General features: G+C 46.2%; 1 protein-coding gene across 1 annotated transcript; it reads left to right on the plus strand.

The window, feature by feature from the left end:
• The first annotated feature begins 150 nt into the window (after window positions 1-150).
• IL17RB (interleukin 17 receptor B) lies at window positions 151-19,088 on the plus strand. The gene is made up of 11 exons (XM_070390781.1): window positions 151-258; window positions 2,172-2,196; window positions 2,981-3,109; window positions 4,608-4,735; window positions 5,356-5,482; window positions 9,276-9,323; window positions 10,362-10,501; window positions 10,875-10,940; window positions 11,953-12,052; window positions 13,421-13,519; window positions 15,629-19,088. The coding sequence occupies exons 1-11, from the start codon at window positions 199-201 to the stop codon at window positions 16,183-16,185; spliced, it is 1,479 nt and encodes a 492-aa protein (XP_070246882.1). The 5' UTR covers window positions 151-198; the 3' UTR covers window positions 16,186-19,088.
• Window positions 19,089-19,158: the final 70 nt, after the last annotated feature.

A 19,158-nucleotide genomic window follows, 5' to 3' on the forward strand; every position in this document is an offset into this window, starting at 1 on the left:
GGGTCTGGAGCCGCTGGGACCCGCCCATCCCTGTGAATCCCGCAGGCCAGGGCTCTTCCAAGTTCTCCACCCGGGGAGGGGGCGGCGGGGCCGGGGTGGCGCTGTGGGAGGCGGAGCCCGGAGGGGTGGCCAGGGCGCCTTATAAGAGCGCTATAGGAACCTGGCGAGGACCGCGCGTTGCGGGGCGGTGGCCCTGCGATGTCGCTGGTGTTGCTGAGTTTGGCTGTGCTGTGCCAGGGTGCCCAGCCCCCGGAGCCGGTAAGCTCCCCTTCGCGCCCCTTTCCCGCATTTCCATCCCTTGAGCCCGGCCAGCTCCAGCCTTGTTAAGGCGTTTGCGGAGGGCCTTCTGGAGAGGGCAAGTCTGCACCCTGGGGTACCCAAACTTGTCCTGCTCAGGCACCGGGCTTCCTGCTGCTTGGCCAGACAGACCGAGGCTCAAATGCCACCCTTTACTCTTAATCCAGTCATTTATGCTCATTGATCCTCCGTGTCCTCATCTTTAAAACAAAGGGTAACACCTGACTCACCAGAATCTAGTGAGGAACAGGAGGGCCTGCCGCAAAGAGCCCAGCACACAGTAGGTGCTCAGCACTGTTACTGCTTGGGCTCTTGAGGCCCGCCTACCTTTTGGGGTGCAGGATCTGCTTCTCTATTACCACTCACTTTTGTCATGTTGATTCAGGCTGTGCTGGGGTGCCTGGTCCCTGGAGCTGGTAAGCGCTGTCCTCTCCTGCATGAGTTTCCTTTCTTCCCCGGTGCCTTGGGAATGTGCTGCATCACTAAAGAGGAAAAAGCTCATTCACAAAGAGTGTTTGAAATTATATCCCTGCCTTTTCAGCACAGCATATCACATAAAAGCAAGTAGTTATGGAAAGACAAACCCACTCGGGCACCCTGCTGTCTTCAGCTGCTGTCCTTGCCGCACCTGTCTCGGTTAGGCACCCCTTGGCCTTTTCCACTACAGGAAGAACTCATTGCCTTTGCGGTGGTTGCTATTAGGCCAACAGTTTGCTCTCTAACATACAGATCTGTTGCTTTGCTTCTTCCTACAACTTGTCCCACCAGCCTTCTGGTGACTGATTTGTTTTTAAATTTGTCTGACATTATCCCTTGGAGTTCAGCTTCAAAAGACAAAGGTGAGGGACTGACAATTGCACCTAAACCCAGATTACCCAAACCATCAAAAGTCTTGCCTTCGGTCTGACACGGTGTTTGGAAATGTTGAGGTGAGAGAAATCAGCTCCCAGAGTGGGTGGACCTATGGCACTGAGTCTTGTCACTAGTACTTGTTGCTGCCTAAAAGATTCAGTATTTTACTCCAAAACCAAACTTCTAATTGTATTTTCTTATTTAAAAAAATAAAAAAATGCCCTAGCCGGTTTTGCTCAGTGGATAGAACATTGGCCTGCGGACTGAAGGGTCTCAGGTTTGATTCTGGTCAAGGGCACATGCCCAGGTTGTGGGCTCGCTCCCCAGGGGGTGCTGATCAATGATTCTCTCTCATCATTGACGTTTCTATCTTTCTCTCTCTCTCCCTCTCCCTTCCTCTCTGAAATCATATATATATCTTTTTAAAATGAGCAGTTAACACCAAGAGGATCAGGTATTGGCCTTCTTGGGCACCGATGATACATATTTATTTACTTTTTAAAGTTCTTTTAAAAAGGTAACATGAGCTCACAGTTGCTTTATGACTTTGTAAATAACACAGATGATTCCATCCTTTTATATTAGAAGAAGAATATTTTCAAGAACTTGGGGAAGGTACCATGAACTGCATTCATGGCTTTCTTCTGTTCATCTTCTTAGCGTAGCTAGTTCTTAACCTGGGAAAATAAAAAGATACGATACGCTAGCTGGCCCTGAAAACCTATGGTTCAGTGTTAGAGTGTGAAGTGGTCTTTGTGATGGTCCAGAGCCATTCCCTCCGGTCTTTAAGTGAGGCGGTAAGCAGGCTTCAGGACCTAGTATACGGATGGCTGACCCATGGTCCAGCATAGCCCACATGGGGCAGCTTAGTCTCCCCAAACTGGGAAGGGGAGCCAGCCCAGCTTTTCTTCTTTGAGCACTCGGCACTTGTATTGGCATTTAAGAAAAAAGGATGGTGTTTTGACTAATTTGGCTGTGGTTTGCTGGTATTCGGCATGACACTTGGTTTCTTTCTCTTGCAGACGATTCAGTGTGGCTCTGAGAATGGTAGGTGACTGGGGAATGGGTATTTGGGGCTTTACATTGAAATTGAAAACACAGTTGGACTTATATGGGGCCCGAATCCAGGCAGTGGGTCGTCGGAGGCCAGGCTTAGGGTGAACTATTGCTTTGTTAGCTGAAGCACATGCAGCCTCTCTCAGAGCTCCCAGTGTTTCAGATTCGGGGGGGCGCGGGGGGCGGAGTAGGGGGGAGGCGGCGCATCTCGGCCAGAACGACAGCAAGAGGGGACAGGCAGGCCAGGAATGGCTGTGCAAGGTAGAAAGTGAGGTCTGCCACTCCTGGGAGGGAGAGCAAGTGCTGTGGGAGGGCGGTCACTTACACTTAGAAACAGGAAGCAAGTATTTTAGAGAAGGAGTGTTTGAGAGTGTAGCATTTGAAGACTGGGTGGATTTCTGTCCAAGAAATGTGGATGAAGAGGGTGAGCTGGGGGAGAGATGGTACCAGCAAAGACTAGAAAGTGGGAAGTGTGTGGGCCAGCTGAATGGAGTCCAGGCTGAGGCATGGGGAAGACAAGACTGATTCTAATAAACATGTCAAATACACTTAATACATACATACACAGACACACAGAGGCACCTAGAGTGGTCCCAAGTGGTCTGTAGGTTGGGGCCAGGAGGTTGTCAGTTAACACTGAAAAATCTCAGGCTGCCTCAGCAGGGAGAAGCGATGGACTGTGAATGAGGGTTGGATCAGGGAGAATCACTTAGAGGAGATGGCGTTGAATTGGGCAAGGGAGGGGTGTGTCATGGGCAGTCTCACCTCCTCCCAGGACCTTCTCCAGAGTGGCTGGTCAGTCACACTCTGACCCCAGGAGACTTGAGGGACCTTCGAGTGGAACCTGTTGTAACAGAAAGCTCTTCAATTTTGATGAACATAAGCTGGATACTCCGAGCAGATGGTAAGTTTACATCAATCAGAGTTAAGGTAGAAATGTGCAGATTATGTGATCCTTTAATTTTAATCCTATACATATACCCAGAAAAATATATACATACATGCACCCAAAACTACATACTAGAATATTCATAGTAGCATTATTCATAACAGCCAAAAGATGGAAATGCCTGACTAGAATTGTAATCACAGATTGGAATCCAATAGAGCAATGAGCACGAACAAGCTGTGACAATACACAATGTGGATGAATCTCAAAAATCCAAGAAGCCAGATTCAAAAGCGTTTCTGCGTTCATATCTGCATACATGCCTATGGTCGTGTGTACCATATGATTCCATTAATAAAAATGCTAAACAAACAAAACTAAGGCAAGCAGTTAGGAGTCAGGATAGTGTTTATGCTGGGCTGCGAGTGACTGAAAGAAAGCAGGGGGGACTCTCCTGGGGAGTTTCTGACCTGGGTATTGGCTACCTGAGTGTGAACGCTCATCAGGTGGAGGGAGCCCTTCTGATCTGTGTGCTTCTCGGTGTGTAATGTCACACCTCAAGGAAGAAGACAAGTTGAGGACAGAGATGACTCCCCCAAGTTTAGGAAAAGTACCTCTTGGGTGGTGAGCATACAATATACAGATGATGTATTACAGAATTGTACACTTGAAACCTAAATCATTTTATTAACAAATGTCACCCCAATGAATTCAACAAAAATTTAAGAGGGGAAAAAAGGAAAAGCACTGGCTTAGATGACGTTCCCACTTCTCAGTAGCTTGTGAAAGTCCTGGCAGCCCCCCAAGGCAGCTTGTGATGAGCCAATTCTGGGGCCCTAAAGTCCACATTTGTGGTTTCCACCCTAAATTCAGTTAAATTCCATTTGGTCAGGAATCTGGGAGTGCCAGGCACAGAGAGGTGAGTCAGCTACAGACACGGCACAGGGACAGTGCTTAGAATCCCAGAAGGAGCTGTGAGTCGATGGGGGCAGGGAAGAGAGGAGAGGGCCCTGGCGAGGTCACTTTAAATTAGATGTTGCAATAACACGATTGGCCCCGTACTTAGCAGAGTGAGCTTTTGTATCTGTCAGCCGTTGTTATAGATATAAGTTCGGCCTTGAGGGAGCAAGCCCTGGAGAGGCAGATAGAAGAAAAGAGCACTCCAGAAAGAAGACTCAGCATGAATGAAAGTGCAGTCAGAGCAGGCATGGTTTGGTGATGACATTCTGGAAGGTTCTTACTTCTGAAGAGACTCAGAATATGCAGAGCTAGAGTCACCTTTGCAGGTGTCCTGTAATCTGAATCCATATTCTACCCAATGAGCTTTGTGAACTTAGGCAAATCTCCCTGAAATTCCCTAAACGTCATACACCCCATCAGTGAGCTGAGGACAACAATGGTGTTTACCTTTTAGGTCTGTTGTATGAAATGAGATGAGGCATGTACACTCTTAGCAGCAAGCCGGCCACATAATGGGTGCTAAATAACCAGCTGCTCTCGTCTCTCTCATTAGCCAGCATCCGCTTTCTGAAGGCTACCAAGATCTGTGTGTCAGGCAAAAGCAACGTCCAGTCTTACAGCTGCGTGAGGTGCAATTACACAGAGGCCTTCCAGACTCAGACCAGACCCTCTGGCGGCAAAGTAAGCCCTTGGAGAAACTTGTCCTTAAAACTAGGAAGGCCCTTTGCTAGGGGATATGGATGGAGTGCTGCACACACAGGCTGGTGAGCACCTGCAACTTCCAGCCTGAAGCACGCTGTCTGGGTTCAAAGCCCGTTTTTGTGTGCCTTGGGAAAGTCAGCACCTCTCAGCCTCAGTTTCCCCATCAGCAAAGTGAGGGAGAGTGAACTTAATATTTTGGTTCTAAAATTTCACACTTTTCTGCTTCTGAGAGTTACACTGACAAATTGTGTGGGGACCATCCCCTAGGTCAGGGGTGGGGAACCTTTTTTCTGCCAAGAGCCATTTGGGTATTTACATTATTCACAGGCCATATAAAATTACCAAGTTAAAACTTAGCCTGCTATATTTGGTCAAACATTTAATTCACCCCCAATGCCTTGGCAGGGCCAGATTTCGAGGGCCTTATACGGCCCGTGGCCGGGCATTCCCCACTCCTGCTCTAAGTAGACATCGGCTAGAGACCTAAGTTTCAGCAGTAGGCTAAGGAATGAAACTATGAATGAAAAGGCCACACCAAGGTACTATGTTCCTGCATTGCCATGTTTCAGAAATTTAGGGGTCCTTCCTTTGCCTTTCAGTGGACGTTTTCCTACATTGGTTTCTCTGTGGAGCTGAACACACAATATTTCATTGGGGCCCATAACATCCCCAATGCAAATATGAATGATGACAGCCCCTCATTGTCTGTGAATTTCACCTCACCAGGTAAACTTCCTCCGTCTTCTGTTATTCTGTCTTGCTGGGAGGCTTGCTTTGGGGATGTGGCTTGGTATAGGGAGGTCAGGGTACCCTGGACAAGACGTTTGGCCTTACCAAGTCTTGTACTATAAACACCACAGTAACTGCACCTCACAGAGTAGAGGAGGTAAAATTGGGGAAAAGCCCATTTCCGTGTGTCAGGCACTATGCTGAGCACTTGAATGCATCATGTCACATAAACCTCCAATAATCCTGAGGGTGGGATAGCAGCTTTACAGATGAAGACATTTCTCTAGTAACTTGGCCTGGGTCACACACACAGTAAAAGAGAAGCTGACATTCAAACTCTGGTCCTTGTTGGTCCATGCACTTTAGCCACTCTTTGTCACTGATGCAAAACGTTTGTTTCAGCCCTGGCCAGTGTGGCTCAGTTGGTTGGAGCATCATCCCATATATCAAAAGGTCGTAGGTTCAATTCCCGGCCAGAATGTGTGTGGAGGCAACTGATCAATGTCTCTTGCTCACATCAATCTCTCTCTCTCTCTCTCTCTCTAATTCTAAATTTTTTTTTAAAAAGGTAGATTGATATATTTGAAAATAACAAAATGTTTGTTCCAGTCTTGGCTTCCTAGCATGCTGTGTTGTTTGAGAGCATAGTGCAGGGTCTCTGAGGATGTACAGCCAGTAGGTGTGTCCCTGAACTGTTGGTGAAGGCAGGTGGCACTGTGTTGAACGTTGGGTTCTTTCCCCTGCTTTACATCATTCCATCAATCCCAGGGTCACACCTGCAATGTCACACACAGGGCTAGGGTTAGGATGAGACAGGATCATGGGTGAAGGTACCAGCATGGTGTCTGGCTGCAGCAGTTCCCACAGCACCCCTATCTGGAATGGGTCACCTGTTTTGTACCCCACTCCTGCTCTGTCTCAGGTGAATTTCCAAATGGGCAATTTCCAATCGTTTTTTTGAGACTGTGGTCCAGGGTTTTCTTGGTGCCACACCTTACTACACAGCAGTTTCCAGCTTTCTTGATGAGAACAAACCTCATCTTAAACAATATAAATGTGTTTGTGTTGGAATGATTTTAAAATTATAGAAAAGTTGAAAAGATAGTTCGAAGAGTTTCCATGTACCCTTTAATGTTTCCCTTATCATTAACATCTCACATTACCATGGGACATAGGTCACAACTAATAAACCAACGTTTGTACATTTCTTTTTTTTTTCTTTTTTTTTTAATTAAATCTTTATTGTTCAGATTATTACATTTGTTCCTCTTTTTTTCCCCCCATAACTCCCCTCCTTCCAGCTCCCACCCCACCCTCCGCCCTCACTCCCCACCCACTGTCCTCATCCATAGGTGCACGATTTTTGTCCAGTCTGTTCCCGAATCTCCCACATCCCTTTTCCCCCCAAGAATAGTCAGTCCATTCCCTTTCTATGTCCCTGATTCTATTATAATCACCAGTTCATTCTGTACATCAGGTTATTTATTCACTTGATTCTTAGATTCACTTGTTGATAGATGCATATTTGTTGTTCATAATTTGTATCTTCCTCTTCTTAAAGGATACCTTTCAGCATTTCATATAATACTGGTTTGGTGGTGATGAACTCCTTTAGCTTTTCCTTATCTGTGAAGTTCTTTACCTGACCTTCAATTCTGAATGATAGCTTTGCTGGATAAAGTAATCTTGGTTGAAGGTTCTTGCTATTCATCACTTTGAATATTTCTTACCACTCCCTTCTGGCCTGCAAAGTTTCTGTTGAGAAATCAGCTGACAGTCGTATGGGTATTCCCTTGTAGGTAATTGAGTCTCTTTCTCTTGCTACTTTTAAGATTCTCTCTTTGTCTTTTGCTCTTGGCATTTTAATTATGATGTGTCTTGGTGTGGTCCTCTTTGGATTCCTTTTGTTTGGGGTTCTCTGCGCTTCCTGGACCTGTAAGTCTATTTCTTTCACCAGGTGGGGGAAGTTTTCTGTCATTATTTCTTCAAATATGTTTTCAATATCTTGCTCTCTCTCATCATCTGGTACCCCTATAATTCTGATGTTGGTACGTTTGAAGCTGTCCCAGAGGCTCCTTACACTATCTTCGTATTTTTGGATTCTTTTTTCATTTTGCTTTTCCAGTTGGGTGTTTTTTGCTTCTTCGCATTTCAAATCTTTGACTTGATTCTTGCGCTCCTCTGGTCTGCTGTTGGGAGTTTGTATAATATTCTTTATTTCAGTCAGTGTATGCTTACTTTCTAGATGGTCCTTTATCACACCATCGAGGGTCTCATTAGATTTCCTGTACATCTCATCAAGTTTATCGACAGACTCTAGAAGCCTCTTGAGAGACCTCAAAAGTGTGGTTCTGAACTCAATATCCTCCCTTGATAGTTTTGTCCTGTTTCTTTGTCTCCGCATTTTTTACGCTTTCTTGGTACACCCCCTAGTGGTCTTTATGTGCAGTCTTGTTGTAGTTAAGCCTTGATTGTTGTAGTTAATACTAGAGGGATTTGACCTCCAGGCGGACTGGCTGTGATAATCAGCTGTGTTTGCAGTGGAAGAACTTGTGTCCTCTAGGGAGGTGCTAATCTAGCCTTTGCCTGAGGCTATCCGGCAAATGCCTCTGTGCAGGGCTTGGGCGGGGCGGGTCCCACGGGATCAACAGGGCGGAGGAGGGAGCAGTTATGGCTGCTCTCAGTCTGTCCCCAGGGGCTCTGCCTCTCTGTCCCAGCAACAGCTGCAAACCTCGGAGGGACCATAGCCAGACAGTCCTGCTTTTCCCGTTTGAGTCTGGGTCCCTAGAGACTCTCCCGGATCTGGAGCTCAGAGTCTGAGGCTCCCTCCAGATTGAAACAGTTAACCGCGCCCTCAGCCACCAGCCCGTGCTGCGTGCACTCCGCACCTTAGTATTTTACTTCAGCACTGCGCCTCCTCTGATTCTCGGTTCCTCCTAGTTGTAGAACTTCCACTCAGCCAGCCTTCCTGTGGTTCTGGGTGATGTCCGTTCCGTCTTTTAGTTGTATTTTTGAAGTGGTTGTTCGAGGCAGCAAACTCCGGCGTTAACCTATGCCGCCATCTTGGTTTTTTTTCCACTGGTACTGTACATTTCTATTAACTAAGCTCCAGACTTTATTTGGATTTTTCCTGCTTTTCCATGAATGTCCTCTTGCTGTCCCAGTCTCCTCTGGTCTGTGACAGCTTCTTAGTCTTTGCTCCTCATGGTCTTAACAGTCTTGAGGAGTGCTGGTCAGGCGTCCGTATAATGTCCCCCATCTGATTATACTTCAGGGGTGAGGCACCCTTCTCATGGCACCCCATCAGGGGTAGGTGACATCCACACATCATTGGTAGTGTTGACCTTTATCACTTGGTTAAGTGGCACCTGCCAGTCTTCTCCATGTAAATCCACTGTTTCCCCTTCCCTAGTCTAGTTTTGGGAAACAAGTCACTAAGTCTCCCCCACTTGGGATGGGCGTGTGTGTAGATTAAGCTCCACCACCTGGTAGGGGCAGTATTTACACATGTTACCCAACCTCATTTTAAAAGCTGGTTTGAATCATAGATCCTGTTGTGATAAAGGCTGCATTTAAGTTAGACTCTGGTTATCATTTCACCGGTAGATAATCTTCTGTTCAACAGTAAAATGTTCGTGTCCCACTTAAATCTGCTATCTTACCTCACATCTTGAATGTTCTGGCAATTCGTATGGGGTGTGGTGAGCATATATGTGTGTGTACTTGTTGGCAAGGGGGTGGAGCACAGATACCTTTTCTAAAATGTAAAAAGTTTCATTCAAATTTCCAGGCTGCCTAGACCATCTAATGAAATACAAAACCCAGTGCATCCAGGCAGGTAAGTGAATACAGCACTTGCTTTTGTTATTTGAAGGAACTTGTAACTTGAGCCAACAAGCTCAGCCCATCTTCCATGAGAAACGGAGACGAGGGCAGGGGACTGTGTATTGAAGCTGCTCAGGCAGTGAAGGCTGACCCGCCAGGGCTTTGCCCACTGAATCCCACAGCCAGTGTGTCCAGGAAGGACAGACCCGAGTGGGTTTATGTAGTAAGCAAGTCACAGAACCATGCCACACCCTGGTGGCTGAACCACATTTTAGCTCTAACCACATATGGTGGTGCTGATCGAAGGCCCTTCCTGATTGGAGGGGAGTCTGTAAGCCCTTCCACCTGCTCGGGCACCTGTATCTCTGACCTGTGGCTGTGGGGCCCTGGGAACCTTCTATGTGGATTAGCAAACATTCCTGGTGCGAGTACTAGCTGAAGCAGTGACCTGAAAGCATGTTCTCAACCTGTGTCCTCACAGGGGACACCTCTTACATGTGAGGCCACTAGAACCTGCCCCTACCCTTTCAATTTTGAAATCAGCCCCTTCAGGACAAACAGTCCCAAGTGTCCAATTTCCAAAGATTGTAGGACTTGTTTAAATTTCTGGGTAATGTAGTGTGAGGATGCTCAAGAGGCAGTGGTATTTAGCAGAATTGGTCCCTATCTTTTAGGGACCCCCATCCCACAAGGCATCCCTGTGTATCCTGTCAGGCTGAGCGGCACGTGGTCTCCTTGTTAGCAGATGTAGAGGACATTGGGGGTGTGAAGAGGTCTGAGGACCTTCAGCCAGTCCTGGAGCTGCTCCTAAAGACCGCCTGCGCCTGAGCCAGAAGCAGTCTCCTAGATGGGGAAACAATGCATGCTATTATACATCACCTTCCTGGAAATTAACCTCGTGCTGATTTGCAAGTCACATGAGTGAAACAACTATTTTCTTCTCATAGAGTAGACCTGAAAACTTGTATTTGTTTTTGTCAAGCCCTTTTGGGGGACTTAAATGAGGGACGAGTTTGCAGCTTCATCCATGTGATTCTCTCTCCACTGATAGGAAGTCTGTGGGATCCAAACATCACAGCTTGTAAGAAGGATGAGAAGACGGTAGAAGTGAATTTTACAACCAGTCCCCTTGGAAACAAATACATGGCTATTATCCAAAATAAAAACCTGATTGGGTCTTTGGTTTTGGAGGTACTCTCTCCCTTCCTTTCCTTACCACCACCCCATCCTCAACCCCAGCTTTCCTTACCTTGCTGAAGAGCAATGTGGACACTCTAGGATTCCTTTCTTTTGAGAGACCCCAGGCAGGACTGTTCCTGTCCAAATGTGGTGGGTGTTTCTTATTGATTCAATAGAGAAAAACAAGTCCCTGGTGCTTCCCTGGAAATGTCCCTGTGAGCCTAAGTTGCAACCAAGGTAGAGGGTCCGACGCAGGAAATGAATCCGTGTTCACAGTCTGATGCACTGGAGGAGTTTGGGAAGAGTGGTTTCTTCACTGGCCGTCTTTGATCTACTCACTCACATGGCACATCGTTCTTGATTTTGTCTCCCTTCTCTGCACCAGAGCAAACTAACTCACGTGTCGGTCATGGTTCCAGTGACCCAGGAGAGTGAAGGTGCTGTGGTCCAGGTAAAATTCAGTGATGGCTCTGGGAGGGGAAGACTGTTTCTCCTCTGTTATTGGCTTTTGATGAGTCCTTTCAAAGTTATAGTAGTGAGTTCGCATCCTGTGCATTTCTGCAGCTGTCTCACATCAAGTGATGTTAGTGGGAAATCCTTGGCTGGTCTAGGGGTGGGGAGGTCAGGAGGCTGACCTTACAGTTATGGCCCCTTTTGCTTTTATTAGTGGCTGTTGACTTTCCAAAGGATTTTTGTTTTCATTTTCTGTCACAAAGCCTATGAGTACTTCTGAGACAAGAGCACCATTTATTTCCCTAGCCTGTTTTAACTGCAAAATGAAGTAACAATGTGAAATGCCAAGACTTGGGTTCCTGATTAATGTACGAGCTTTGGAGGGCAACTGCCTGTCCTCACAGGCCTCAGTTTACTCAGGTGGAGGGGAGGAAGTTGGACGAGTAGATGCTCTCCGGTCCCATTCAAATCTGAGTTTAAGATGTGGGGCTGTGGAGGGTCTCAGTGGGGCACAGCCACACCCAAGATACGAGGAGCTTTTGCTTCCCATTCCATGGAACATAAAGGCAGTGCCCTGCCCTGTCAGAGGGAGCAGACGCCTGTCCGCACCCTTTTCCAAGGAACCAGACTTTCCTAGTCCCTTTCTTTCATGAAGTGGAAATTAATAGGAGCCCTGCTGCCGCTTGTTTGAGGAACTATTTGTGTATATATGGGATGTGACCTAACCCACATAGATATGGAAAGTAACATGTTAGCAACATGTACAAAGTTCAGGTTCAGATCCCAGGAGACTTAGAAGGTGCTTCAGTCTTGGGTCACTGGTTTGGAATTTAGGGCTTTGTCACTGAAGTGTGACCAAGGGGAAAATGTCGTATTACAAGGGGTGGTGGAGTGGGGACAGGGTTGAAACCAGAAAAAAAGGGGAGCGAAGTTTTGGTAGAAGTGGGAATCGTGCTGAGATTCTGCTCTGACACATGGTGGTACTTTCTGAGCCTCTCCTTTTCCCTCAGTTGACTCCGTATTTCCGCACCTGTGGCAACGACTGCATCCGTCGCAAAGGAACCGTTGTACTTTGTCCACAAACAGATACGTCCTTCCCTTTGGATAACAGTAAGTGCCCAGTCACTGTCACCGGATGATCAAAGAGGTTCAGGACATGAGGGCCACTGTCACCCCCCCCATCAATATGACAGGATGTACATGGGGATGGGACAGAGTCCCTGCCTGTGGATGCTAAACTAGCGGGCAGGCGCCGAAACCGGTTTGGCTCAGTGGATAGAGCGTCGGCCTGCGGACTGAAGGGTCCTGGGTTCGATTCCGGTCAAGGGCATGTACCTGGGTTGCGGGCACATCCCCGGTGGGAGATGTGCAGGAGGCGGCTGATCGATGTTTCTCTCTCATCAATGTTTCTGACTCTCTATCTCTCTCCCTTCCTCTCTGTGAAAAATCAATAAAATATATTTAAAAAAAAAAAAAAAAAAAAAAAAAAAAAAAAAAAAAAACTAGCGGGCAGGGGAAGATGTCAGAGCTGCCCAGAGCCTGCAATTGGAATAAGAATGAAGGCTTTATTTATAAAATCACCCCAAGTCTTTTATGAAGCAGGATATATACAATAAACTGCAAAATGGATGTTCAGAGCCACAAGGATTTGCTGAAAAAAAGTCAAGAGCGTAACAGGACTGAGTGAATGAGAGAACATGCACTTCCCTACATTTATCTTATTAGTCCCAGTGGCCCAGGGCCCGCTGTGGCTGTAACTTGATGGGGTCACATGGCCAACATTTGGTTAACAAATTAGGAATACTGGCACCAGAAGACACGCCTCATTGGAACGGAGAGCAGCATGTTCTGGAAAAGGTGCCTCCGGATTTAGAGATGTTAGTGCTTCAATTTACAGATGGACAAATAAGATGTTCTGGAACTAGCCCAAGAATGGAGTCAACACTTGGAAGGTGTTCTTGAAATGCAGCCAAATCAACTGAAGACAACCCAGGTGTTGAACAGTCCTGAATGTGTGGCCGCAGTGACTGTGGGTTCCTGAGCACATCTGTGTGCCTGAGCTTACCTGGTCCTTGGCATTCTGTGAGGGGTGGCAATATCCCCACATATCCAAGTCTTACAATACAGCCTTTAAAAATGCCATCTCTGTTTACCAGATATTAAGTATCTGTGCCCAGAATAATATTAATTTGTCAAAGAACAAAAAAAAAAAAAAAAAAATGAATGTGAACTCTAGTTACCACGGTGTAAACACGGAGTGGGAAGCCAAAGTGATTTGAGAGGACTGTTCTCCGCCTCCTCCCATATCCCTCTTGAGAACTTAGTGAAAGATGTGGACACTGTAGGAAAACATACTATTCTGCAGACTGAGAGATCTAGTGGCCCTTGGTTTTAAAGGGGTCTAAACTTCTGCAAACTATAGAGTAATAATCTTAGTTTCCAAACATGAGGTCATTTGGTTTGGTTTTGTTTCTGCAGGCAGAAGAATGCTCAGTGGCTGGCTGCCTCTCCTCCTCCTGGCCTCACTAGCAGCCACGGGGATGCTGGCGGCTGGGACCTGTCTCATGTGGAGGCATGGTAAGGGCAATAATGCTGTGCTTTCAAGAAACCTGGGTGAAGAAATAACACTTTGAATGTTTTTAAAGGAGATTCCTCTAGAGGCCATCCCATTTTGGCACTGAACAGGAATCAGATAGCATTTACTTAATGCCTAGAGCTCTCCTAAAAAGACTGACATAAGGACTGGGTCACATCTGCTGAGCTAAAGCAGGGATCGAATCTCCAAACCTGTGGCTATCATCTGTTTTATTTTTACTATTGAGGCATGGACAGGTACTGAAAAGGGCAAAGATAGCTAATAAGGAATGGCACTGTACCTGTGGTAGGTCCTCTCTGTTAGTTGCTATCCTATATAATAAAAGAGAAACATCCAAATTAACCATCCCTCCGCTACGCTCAAGCCACACCCGCAAAGCCACACCTACCAGCCAATCAGGAGCGAGTATGCAAATTAACCCAACTATGATGGCGGTGGTGGCCATGGAGCTGGAGCGAGCAGGAGTCTTGGGTTGCCCCTGGCGATGGAGGAAGCCAAGCCCTCAGCTCCACTCAAGGCTACAAAGTTTCAATTATAGAAGATAAATAAATCCCAGAAAAAAGAAAAAAAGGAGAGGCTGGGAGTTTGGGTTGCTGGAGGGTGTGGCCAGCCTGAAAACGGCCATCAGCCCCTCACCCAGGATGGCCAGGCACCCCAGCGGGACCCCCACCCTGATCTGGGACACCCTTCAGGGCACACCAGCCGGCCCCCACCTGTTCACCAGGCCTTTATCCTATATAATAAAAGGGTAATATGCAAATTGACCCTAACAGCAGAACGACTGGGAATGACTGGTCACTATGACACACACTGACCACCGGGGGCAGACGCTTAATGCAGGAGCTGCCCCCTGGTGGTCAGTGCACTCCCACAGGGGGAGCTGTGCTCAGCCACAAGCCAGGCTGACGGCTGCCAGCACAGTGGTGGTGGCGGGAGCCTCTTCCGCCTCCTCAGCAGCGCTAAGGATGTCAGACTGCAGCTTAGGCCTGCTCCCTGCTGGCAAGTGGACATCCCCCGAGGAGTTCCAGACTGCAAGAGGGCACAGGCCGGGCTGAGGGGACCCCCCCCCAGTGCACAAATTTTTTTGCACCGGGACTCTAGTTGTTTTTTTTTTTTAATATATTTTATTTATTTTTTACAGAGAGGAAGGGAGAGGGATAGTGAGTTAGAAACATCGATGAGAGAGAAACATCGACCAGCTGCCTCCTGCATACCCCCTACTGGGGATGTGCCTGCAACCAAGGTACATGCCCTTGACTGGAATCGAACCTGGGACCTTTCAGTCCGCAGGCTGACGCTCTATTCACTGAGCCAAACCGGTTAGGGCAGGGCCTCTAGTTTTTAAAAATAATTCTTACAAGGCATAAGAACCTCTTCAGCAAGGTTCATATATTCTAAGTTATGAACTTAGAATTCATATTACCACTGTTCATATATTCTAAGGGCCTTGCCAACATTAAAATATTGAGGATTGACTATAGAAACCCAAGTAAAAAGACACCCAACTAGAGGGTGGCACACTGAAAGAAGAGGAAATAAAGGCAGTCTGCGTCTCATCACAGATATCTACGTTATCTGAGATGACATAGATAAAACAAGCTTAATCTCGTGATCTAAGCTAAGAAAGCTGTGGAACTAGGACCTCGGGAATACTTGTACTTAGAAGATGTTGTATGGCCTGAATTAGCTATAGTACTTTCAAAGATGGTTTCTGTTCTATAGCACACGTAGGGCAGCTTTCCAGTTACGTTCCAGCTGAAAAGGGGCGCCACCTAACCCTATGGAACTATAAAGAAACTCTACCATCTGCTGGTAGAAAATGGAATTACTACTGAATTGACCCAAAAACGTGAAGGGCAGAGGCCAGGATGTTCCTGTTTATACAGTGTATGGTACTAACAATACTCAAGTTACAACAACCCACCTAAAACAGACTACCTCAAACCTATGAATTTACCTGAAAAGGTATGGCTTGACTAAGAGACTGATTTAGTAATAAGGACTTACAAAATACAGCTTTTACAACATCTTTATGGCAAAAGCCTGCCATTTGCTATTTATAGATAACAAATGTTTTTCTCTCTCCCCAGAAAGGATCAAGACTTCCTTCCCCACCACCACGCTACTGCCCCTCATTAAGGTTCTTGTGGTTTACCCACCCGAAATATGTTTCCATCACACAGTTTGTTACTTCACTGAATTTCTTCAGAACCACTGCAGAAGTGAGGTTATCCTTGACAAGTGGCAGAGAAAGAAAATAGCCGAGATGGGTCTGGTGCAGTGGCTCACCGCTCAGAAGAAAGCCTCGGAAAAAGTCATTTTCCTTCTTTCCAATGATGTCAACACTGTGTGTGATGGTACCTGTGGCAAGAGCAAGGGCAGCCCCGGTGAGAACTCCCAAGACCTGTTCCCCCTGGCCTTTAACCTCTTCTGCAGCGACCTGAGGAGCCAGACTCATCTGCACAAATACATGGTGGTCTACTTTAGAGAGGCTGATATCAAAGACGATTACAATGCCCTCAACGTCTGCCCCAAGTACCGTCTCATGAAGGACGCTGGCGCTTTCTGCACAGAACTGCTCCATGCCGAGCAGCACGTGTCGGTGGGGAAAAGGCTGCGAGCCTGCCACAACTGCTCCTCCGTGTAGCCCACCCATGGGAAGCGAGAACTTGAAGCCTTCCTACCCCTCCGGTTAGAAAAGCTTCTGTGTTGGTTCTGGAGTTTACTGTATAGGCTACTTGTAGGGCCGATTGTATGTATATAACTGCTTTAGTAATAGGGAGGACTCATAACGGAACGTATACGTCTTAGTCTAGTAATTAAAAAATTTATTCCACTAGTTACAAATATTACTAACTACTGTAGTACTAACTGAAGAATGGAAACTACATTTATAATTATAAAGCTAAATCAATTTCATAACTAAAAATAATAGTTATAACATGAAACCGTACCATCTGACAATGCAATAAGAAAGCCTCTTCCAGCTGAACGTCCAGTCTTGAATAGTCCCTGCCCTGCATTGTAGGCAGACGTGTTTAGCTTTGTAACGTGCTAAGATTAATTAATTAATGCCAAATTTAGTAAGCCCTAGCTAATTCACTCAATAATTTCTTACGTAAAAACTCGCTCTCACACACATCTTTATTTTTAACAAAAATAGGAACAACAGGCTGAACCCATCTTTGCTGACCAGACGACCTAGTATATTTGTGCCCATTTGTATTTGGCATTTTCATAGGACTTTCCCTCTCTGAACTAGGTTCATGTCCTATTTGCCTCTTGTACAGGTGACTTTCACATGAACACCAAAATACCCTTGCAGACCTGTTGTCTACTTCTGTCCAGTTACCTATTAGAGGTCACCGTCAGAGTTCAGTTTCTTGATTATGTAAATTTTTGTGTTTAGAACAGAAATAATTCCTATTATGTTGGAAGACAGCCCTCTTGAAGTAATTAATCTTATGAGTTATTATAATGGCTTACTTAGGTAAAAACAAACTACCATGGAGTTACAGAATACAAGAGTTATGGTATTTTGAGCCTTCTAACTTTTTAATTTTCCTAAAAGCATCTTTTTTACTCCAGGTCACCAAAAGATTATGTATGTTAGCATATGTATTTTTCTGGGAATGCCTGTCCTTTCACACCGCACAATACTAAATCTGCTCCAGAATGTGGACCAGTTTCAGGTAGATGACTGCTAAAATGTTTTTGTAGAGTATTCTAATACATGTCCTAAGAATAAAATAAAAACCAAAGTGCATAAGCATAGAGTGAAATCTCACCGTGTCCAACTTCACCAGCAGATACTTAGTAATGACTCAAGCAATATGTTTAATGTGGCAAAAGTCCCTTATTTGTCAAGATTAGTCTTCACGGTGCTTTAAAGTGCTGGTGATAAAAGACAGGACATGGCTATGTCAAAACTCGAACCAGAAGCCAACTTCCTCTGAATCAACATCTACCAGTTATAAGAGCAATATACTATTACATGAAAAACTATTGCAAACAGAAATAGCCCTGGCCCCTGTGACTCGGTTGAGCGTCGTCCCATGCACCGAAAGGTCACTGATTCGATTCCCAGCTGGGGAACATGTTCAGGTTGCAGGCTCAATTCCTGATTGGGGTGCGTACAGGAGGTAACTAATAGATGTCTCTCTCACACTGGTCTCTCTCTCTCTCCTTCCTTCCTCTCTGAAATTAATAAACACATTAAAAACAAACAAAAAATTATATTTTTGGAATTAGGTAGCCAATACTAAATTGTTTTGAAACAGCTCAGAAACATAAAACCTTATGTAATTATTGTTTAAAAAATTTTAAGTCAAAGAACATACAATTTTCAAATTGAAGGCATACATTCCAAATAGTACTAGCAAGTTACATTTTGTTATACCCTTTGTTCCTAACCTACTGGGCAGATACATAGGATACTCTTACTAATGCAAAATGCTCCGTTACCAGCACTGCTCCATGTCTTAAGACTTATTACCATCCTTATTCTATACTAGATGCCAGGAGCATGAAATTCGTGCACAGGTACCATCTCTAGACCTGGCCTGCAATCAGGCCCATCTTCCCTGGCTGTCCGCAGCCGGCCCCGCCCCCCACTGCCACCCACACCTGGTTCCCCGTCTGAGAGGTCAGCCTGCTCCCGCCAGCCCTGCTCCTGCTGTGGGTTACTCTCTGTATGTGGGGTGGGGGCCTTGGCCTGGCGCCACCAGTGTCCCCCCCCCACCCCCCCCCCCACCCCCTCCCCACCCCATTCCCTGTTCGCCATTGGGCGATTGGAGCCTGCTGGCCAGGGAAAGGGACCGAGAGGTGGTCAGTGCATCTCATAGTGACTGGTCGGGCGGTCATCCGGCCGTTCTCCCATTAGAGTCAATTTGCATATTACCCTTTTATTATATAGGATCCCACTCTTATTCACCCCTTAACTGTCCCTACGTTTGTCTTTGCCCCAGTCCCACCTCCAGTTCTTGCCGGTGAGATAGTGGAAGCAAGTGCAAGAGACTGGCAGGAATCAGGCACTGCCCAACCCTCCCAGGTCTCAGAGCCCCCAGGCTGTGCTCACTGACTGGCTCCCCTTCCAGCAGACAATGCCTTCTCTTCCGCTCAGGCTTCCCTAAGGCCTGGACCACTGGTGGTCAGCTGTCTGCTTCAGACTGCTCACAGGTTAAGGTCAACTGATCACACTGAACACAAAGAACTCCAAATGTTTTCACTGGTTCTTCAGGTAAAGGGAATTGTTAGCAGTAATTGTAGCAGTTAGCCTGCTTATCTGTACAACACATGCTAACAACTCTATACCCAAGTCATTCCTATTGGCCGTATCAAAGAAACAAAATTCCCTTTTCTGCTCTTGTTCTGTTTTGGTCAGATGACGACTGTTTTCTTTTCCTTGCCCTAGAGCATGTTGGGTAACAAAAGCCAGCCAGCCCAGCCTTAAACCTTTGCCTTGACAAATCAAGACCTGAATCTGCCCTCATCATTTTTGTAATCTAACAGAAAATTAAAAAAATAAAACTTGTTCCTATTTGAAATTCCGAGAGTCACATCATGTGCCCGCTGTTCTAGCCAAGAGGGAAAATGCCATGACCACACCGTTTTCACAATC

The sequence above is a fragment of the Myotis yumanensis genome, unplaced genomic scaffold, assembly GCF_028538775.1.
Source record: "Myotis yumanensis isolate MYYU_CA2020_CCGP unplaced genomic scaffold, mMyoYum1.0.hap1 SCAF_14, whole genome shotgun sequence".
NCBI classification, from domain to species: domain Eukaryota; kingdom Metazoa; phylum Chordata; class Mammalia; order Chiroptera; family Vespertilionidae; genus Myotis; species Myotis yumanensis.